Source organism: Zingiber officinale, chromosome 11A, assembly GCF_018446385.1.
Source record: "Zingiber officinale cultivar Zhangliang chromosome 11A, Zo_v1.1, whole genome shotgun sequence".
NCBI classification, from domain to species: domain Eukaryota; kingdom Viridiplantae; phylum Streptophyta; class Magnoliopsida; order Zingiberales; family Zingiberaceae; genus Zingiber; species Zingiber officinale.
The window spans coordinates 82,691,728-82,698,295 of NC_056006.1; the positions used below are offsets into that span (position 1 = coordinate 82,691,728).

A 6,568-nucleotide genomic window follows, 5' to 3' on the forward strand; every position below is an offset into this window, starting at 1 on the left:
TCGATCCAAAGCCTCCCCGATCGATTGGGAGCAATCCAATCGATCGGGATTCGACCGTTGGCGTCGATTTAAGCCGCAGACGTTCATTTCCTTTGGCAGAACTTCACCGATTCATCTCAAATCACTTCAGCGCTTCCACAGCTTCTCCACAAAGATCAGATCGCCAGTTCTTGAAGGTTCTTGGAGGTTTTCCAAGTCAAGAGGCGAATCTACAGCTAAAGAAGAAAGCTAGGGTTAGGGTTTCTATACTCATTGTAAGTTTTTGCTTGAATTTGTGTATCCTTTTCCTTTCTTCTTGTAGTGTGAACTTGTAGGACTTCTACGCCTTCGGTAGTTACCGAAAAGGAGTGTTTATTAGTGGAGGTGTGTGTGTGGAACCTTGGACTAGTCACCTCTTGTGAGGTGGATACCAAGTAAAATCCCAAGTGTTAGCGTTGTATGTTTTTGTTTCTTGTATTTCCGCTGCACATTTTCAAAGAAACAAGCAACGTCAAGCACCGAGCACGCGAGCACGCGTCGAGCTATTCACCCCCCCCCCCCCCTCTAGCTACTTTTCGGTCCCAATAGTTATTGCATTAATTCTTCTAATATATGTTTGGATCACGGTGGGGAATAATAAATTAAAATGAAACGAATTACCATTGGGTATGAAATAGAAGGAATTAAAGACGTCATCCTTATGATCGAGATTGGAGAGAGGTGGTAAGCACAACAGCAGCAATCAGACGTGGCGTTGCCGGTGAAGGAAGAGACGAGAGTGAGAGAGAGAGAGAGCGGCAAGCCAAGTAGCTTGCAGCGCCTTTGCTTTACTTTCCCGACAGGAGCGCAAGGTCCGACGAACCATGAAGAAGGAAGGCACGAGAGAGAGAGAGAGAGAGCGGCGAGAGAAATTTAGAAATTGAAAATTTTCGCTCGATGATGTTTATATATATATATATATATATATATATATATATATATATATATATATATATATATATTTTTTTTTTTTTTTTTTTTTTTTTTTGAAGGAATTCGATGAGCGCATTCCTTATCTTTCTTAGAATCAAATTCATCATGTATGTCTTTACTGCTTCACGGGCAAGTTTATAGTGTTTATATAATTATATGTGTCCAATCGACTCATTGACAGAAAAGGAGAAAATTGCCAATGAATTTATCACATTAACAGAATATATGCACGGGGATAGCTGGAAAGCGTTATATACTCCTTTAGTCGTGAAAGTGATAGGGCAAGAGCTTGGAGAGGGCCATGGCTAATTAATCATACAGCACATCACAACGCAACAATCGGTTGGGTGGGTAAGGAACATTGACCACGAACTCTTTGTTTTACATACTTCAGGCCATTTTCCTTCCGTGTTTATCCTTTCTACAACATTTATATATGTGATAACAACTAAATTCCAAGACTCCTAACTATGCTTTAGGAATTATTTTTAACAAAGAAATATCTATTTAAAGGAACTTTTTCCATTTTCATATTATAACATCCTAACAATGTTTGTATCCGAATAGGAGCAGATCCAGAATTTTAAATTTAAAAATATCATATATATTGAGTGATAAAAATAATTATTATAAAAAATTTATTTATCCTCAAATAACCTCCGAACTCTCTATTTAGAACTGGAATCGAGTTTAAAACTTCTTAGAAATCATTGTACCAGGTTGTACGCATCTGAGGCAGTCTAAATTGGAATCGAGCTTAAAACGTCTATATATGGGCGATAGTATACATAGACATCTGAGACAGTCTAAACTTAATTTTTTTTAATATCTTTCTTCCTTATTCGGGTTCTCTTCTTTGCTAGCTTTCTCCCCTAAAATGAAAATCCTAAATCATTTTTTCTTCCTCCGCTTCTAACCTTATATATAGATCATCTTGTTTAACTTTCAATCCAATTTTGTTTAACTTTTAATCCGTTAACACATGAGATGTTGTCATCATGAGGTCTGGGATTTGAATTTCGACAAAGTCGAAGTAAAGAAGTAAATGTCTCTCTTATATGTTAGTCACTATTCCAAATGTCAGTAGTCATCCGTGATTTACTTCTTCCGTGTTGATCCTGGAACGAATTGACGGGAATATTAGGATGAACATATTCATCTTTTACCACCATTGTTCAACTTTCAACACGTGATAAGTGCGTGTATATATATACCCTTTGATCTTGTGTGAAGAGTTCTAACCACGGTACGTGATTAAGGAAACAGAGAGTGGGACGGAGGCCTAATCCATGTCCCTGCTCGGCCCTCGCTGGGATGGCCGACCTCATGTGCCTCGCCGTGCTCTCGGGCCTCCTGCGTGTGCTGACACTTGTACGCATCTTCTCTTCTTCTTCCCTTGGCATTTTTCTCCCAGGCCGATCCAAAGAAACCTAACAGTGTCAGCCAAACCTTCCATGAATGCGAGTGTGCAATCCTCCAATGGGATCTACTTGTCCTGATATGGAAATCTGGCCATGGGAAGATTAATTAAATATAGATTTGATTGGACATCTCAAGAAAATATACACTGTGGAATTCTCCAGAAGGAGCTAAGCTTTTGCACGGAATTGTTACTTTTCGATACGAGTGCGATTAGATACCGCCATTGTTGCACTGAAGTCTCCATCTTCGGGACTTGTACTATAAAGTAGAACTCCAGCTCTCTCATACTGCTTTAATTGATTGGTCCTCTTTGTTTACAGGAGAGAAGACGACTCGAAGTCATCTGATACTATGAGAGTGAGGACTGACAACTTCGAACGTGAAAGCAGTAGCTTAGTTTTCATCTTCAGCATTGAATTGTTCTTGCTTTATTTTGCAGATCTTGACTTGGGTTCAAAATAAGTTTCATGGGGGGAAGGAGAAGAAGAGATTTGGTGAGCCTCATTGTGAGTGTTGTTTTTCTTTCTTTTTTAATCACGTGTAAGTGTTTGATTAAATTCTCAAATGTTTACATAGAACATCCATGCAGTTTAATTTCAGCAACATGTTTAAACTAATTAAATCTCTGTTATGCTCTGTAGGTTCTTCCCCTGATGATCCAAAGGAAGAATTTAAAGACTGGCCACAATCACTACTAGCAATAGGAACATTTGGGAACAATGAAGAAATCAAGGAAGATTCTCAAGACGTATCTGATTTCAGCGTTGAAGAATTCAACCAGTTGCAGGAAGAGCTAAAGAAGTTGCTCTCACTCAAGTCAAAATCCAGCAGCAGAAATGGATCAGAGATCATGGAAGATGACAGAGTAAATACGCCATTAAATAGGTTTCTGAATTTCCCATCGAGATCGGCAGTTGATAGGACCTTGAGCACGAATCTAGAGAGCTTGGCGAGCGACAGCAATGGCGATCTCTCCCCAAAAACCAAGATTATGCTGATTAGCAAAGTGAAAGATGTGTTGCTGGGGAATCCTAATGCAATAAAGAAGAAATCCATCTCCTTCATCATCAAGAAGATGTTCGTATGCAGCAGTGGCTTTGCGCCAGCTGCAAGCTTGAGGGATCCAATTCCAGAGTCAAGAATGGAGAAGGTAAAAACACTTTGATGTATTGAATTTTTCCTCTTCAACAATGCATTACAGAAACCCCAATGCTGCAAGGTAGATACTAAGAGCAATTCTCACCAAGAAGATACAGCAGCCGCCAAGTTCTGCTCCAACTGCTCCAACGAAGCTCATAGAAAATAGATCAACAGAGGAAACACAGGAGAAAGCAGAGGCTGGAGAAGAAGGCGAAGGTAAGAAGAGCAAGGACAAGTGTAGATGGGTCAAGACAGATTCAGATTGTGAGTCCTGAAAACTTTTTTTTTATTTTAATTGATTTTTTGACATGTTTGAATTTTTTTTTTTTTTTACTTTACCATTCTCTTTGGCCTCCAGTTATTGTTCTAGAGATCTAGTTGGTTATGAACACCAGAACACCACAAAGATCAAAAAAATGGTGGGTGAATACTTAATTCTGGCAGTCAAAGTGCCTTTGCAGGCACTGTGGAAGATTCTATTCGAAGCCAAATGAAATGTAAAATTGATCGAACATATTCTGAAAGTTTAATTGAGCATGACACTTGTAAATGATGATGATAAATAAAAAAGGCAAGAATGAGTTCGCGTCGACAGTGAATAAATGAGTGGCTTCACTTGACTGTGAGCGAAGCCGACATTGCATGCATAAAAGGGGCGGACGCCGATGCGTACTAAAAAAAAAGGCATCTTTTTTTCACTTCTTTTCTTCTCCTCGCCGCTAGGGCAATCACATCAATCGTCAGACCAGAAAATGGTGTCGCTGCGACGACGATGACGCAGTGGCTGCTGTCGGCTCGGCTTCTCACTGTATGCTCCTTTTCTTCTCGCCGTGTGGCGATAATGGTTGTCGATGCTTAATCCTCGGTCGCCTCACACCGGTTCCATGTTCTTGATTTTTTATTTTATTTTATTCCTGGAATATATCTGCGCGGATCACTGCAAGGCGAAAAAGGAACGATCTTGGTGGCTCGGGCTGTACTTTTCCTTGCTCGAATTTCTTAACGCCGTCCTAATTATCCGTGAAATCCCTTCTCGATTCGATCCTAGGGTTATATTTCCTTGAGGAAAGTTCGTTCCTTTGAAGGAGGGCTTGCATTCATTCCAATCTCTCATGGTCCTTTCTCCCTGATTTCGAGTTTCTCCCAGAGATCTGTGTTGAATTGACGCATTTTCTTCTTCAAATTTCCGACTTTCGGGTCACGAAATGAGCTAAAGGTGGCTGTGAGCTGAAATGACGGTTTCATCCTGCCATTGTCACTATCCCCTTGTATGCTGCTCGAAATCGTCAGTCCGCCATGACCTGCCTAACCCACAATGCGGAGATGCCCTACAAGCGTCCGCGAGTCCAGCTCAAGTTCCAGTTACGTCGGAGAAGAAACCTTCTGGGCAGAAGGTTGTGATTGAACAGAAGAGTGCAGAGGATGGGAAATGTGAGATCTTGCTGAAGAGCAGCCTGAAAACGCTGAAATCACCAGATTCAGAAAGGATCCTAAAGGGCAATGTTAAATGGATGGATTCCTCAGGAAAGGAACTTGTTGAGGTCAAGGAATTCGAGCCAACGTAAGTTAGTTGCCATTATTTTCTTTTCTCTTGTTCATTGTGGCTGGTTTTATCTTGTGATTTTGATTGTGTTTCTTTGATGCAGTGAATCTGAAGAATCAGAAGACTACACGGATGACAACATAGGGTGCGTTTGTGTGATTCAATAACGATGGCTAGTTCCATACGGGAAGTGTTCCCACAAGATTATCAATCGAATGATTGTTTAGCTGTTACAGAAATAATTGCTTGATTTGTTTTTTTTTTAATCATTGGTGTACCTTATTCAGGGTTGATTAAACATCCAAAATCCAGATTTCAAGATGTTCCGGTCGTAATGGTTGCATTTTATTCTACATTGTTAGATTTAGTGGAAAGAAATGCATTCAGATTTCCCAAGTGAAAAACCAATCCATTTTACTGCAATGGCTGCTAATTTCTCCCCTATTTCCATTGACCTCGTCGAAGAGCGATGAAGATAGCACGCTGAGTAGGTGGCTCCAACGCCGACTAGGAGAAGACTGTTAAATGAGGGAGAGATGACATTGGGGCTTTCCTTTCTTTGCACACCGGAGAGATCCAACAGAACTTTAGAGCGAGAACCATGAAAGAGGTCTCTAGCGCAGGCACTCCGACGCTCAAAGCAATATAATGATAGGGCAAAAATAGAATAGTAAATGTGTGAGTCTGATGCCAAGCTTGCAGAAAGTGTTGTGTAAAAAAGTGTATTTCGCCAACGGAGAGAGTCTCCCTTTTTTATATCACCTCTCATAACCTCCATGAGACGACAAGGAATATTCGGTGTCAAAAGATGTAGGGTAATGGAAGGTCTACAATCTTCCTTCGAGGAATTTTCTGTTACATGTATATAAACAGTCTTTTGTGACCTCCTTAGTAATGATAGAAGTTATATAGCCATCCTCATAAAAAAATTCTATTACATGTATGTGTCGGATATTAGAATATTCTCTATTGAATAACTGTTATTCTCTAAAGGGATGTTGTGATTCTCTGACAATGTTATCCCCTGGATATAGCCCGATTGGATCTTTAGCCGACTGAGGTAGCCTGGCCGGATCTTTAGTCGACCGACTGTATACTGTGATACATGGCTTAGAAGTGTGGGGATCCAAGCCCCGGGATATCTGATCAGCCCACCTTGGGCTGATCAACCGTATGTTATGGGACTTACACCTGAAATGCTCTAGGATCTGGAGGTCTGACCGGATCTATGTCTGACCGAGTTTGTAATCGCTTTATGCCTTTACCTTGAGTATACATATATGAGACAGTAACACTGAGCCATGTAAATCCAACTGCCTTATGATCGATCGTTTATATGTAGGGAGACTGGCACATAAGAAATGAACTGAGATCTATAGGTTCAATTGGCTATTAGGTCGAATAGCTATATATTGAGGGTGTTAGATTTTGAGGAATGTCCTAAGGCAATCGCCTTACGGATTTTACTAAATATAGATTCACTATTTGAGTGCATATTATATGTTTGATTGT

General features: G+C 40.3%; 1 protein-coding gene across 5 annotated transcripts; it reads left to right on the forward strand.

Moving 5' to 3' along the window:
- The first annotated feature begins 2,549 nt into the window (after positions 1 to 2,549).
- LOC122032629 (protein NEGATIVE GRAVITROPIC RESPONSE OF ROOTS-like) lies at positions 2,550 to 5,391 on the forward strand. 5 transcript variants are annotated; one of them, XM_042591940.1, is made up of 7 exons: positions 2,562 to 2,730; positions 2,813 to 2,879; positions 3,015 to 3,523; positions 3,597 to 3,777; positions 3,872 to 5,074; positions 5,160 to 5,201; positions 5,344 to 5,391. In XM_042591940.1, the coding sequence occupies exons 1-5, from the start codon at positions 2,725 to 2,727 to the stop codon at positions 3,889 to 3,891; spliced, it is 783 nt and encodes a 260-aa protein (XP_042447874.1). In that variant the 5' UTR covers positions 2,562 to 2,724; the 3' UTR covers positions 3,892 to 5,074; positions 5,160 to 5,201; positions 5,344 to 5,391. The 5 variants fall into 5 exon arrangements, with proteins under 5 accessions (XP_042447877.1, XP_042447876.1, XP_042447875.1 ...); XM_042591942.1 differs by having other exon boundaries at positions 2,557 to 2,730; positions 2,813 to 2,867; positions 5,160 to 5,391; XM_042591939.1 differs by having other exon boundaries at positions 5,160 to 5,391.
- The last annotated feature ends 1,177 nt before the right edge of the window (positions 5,392 to 6,568 follow it).

What these genes read in the sequence shown, in the direction of transcription:
- LOC122032629 (XM_042591939.1), top strand. An exon ending in GAGATTTGGTGAGCCTCATT is followed by an intron (nt 2,880 to 3,014) that starts GTGAGTGTTGTT and finishes TATGCTCTGTAG; the next exon opens with GTTCTTCCCCTGATGATCCA. An exon ending in CAGAGTCAAGAATGGAGAAG is followed by an intron (nt 3,524 to 3,596) that starts GTAAAAACACTT and finishes GCTGCAAGGTAG; the next exon opens with ATACTAAGAGCAATTCTCAC.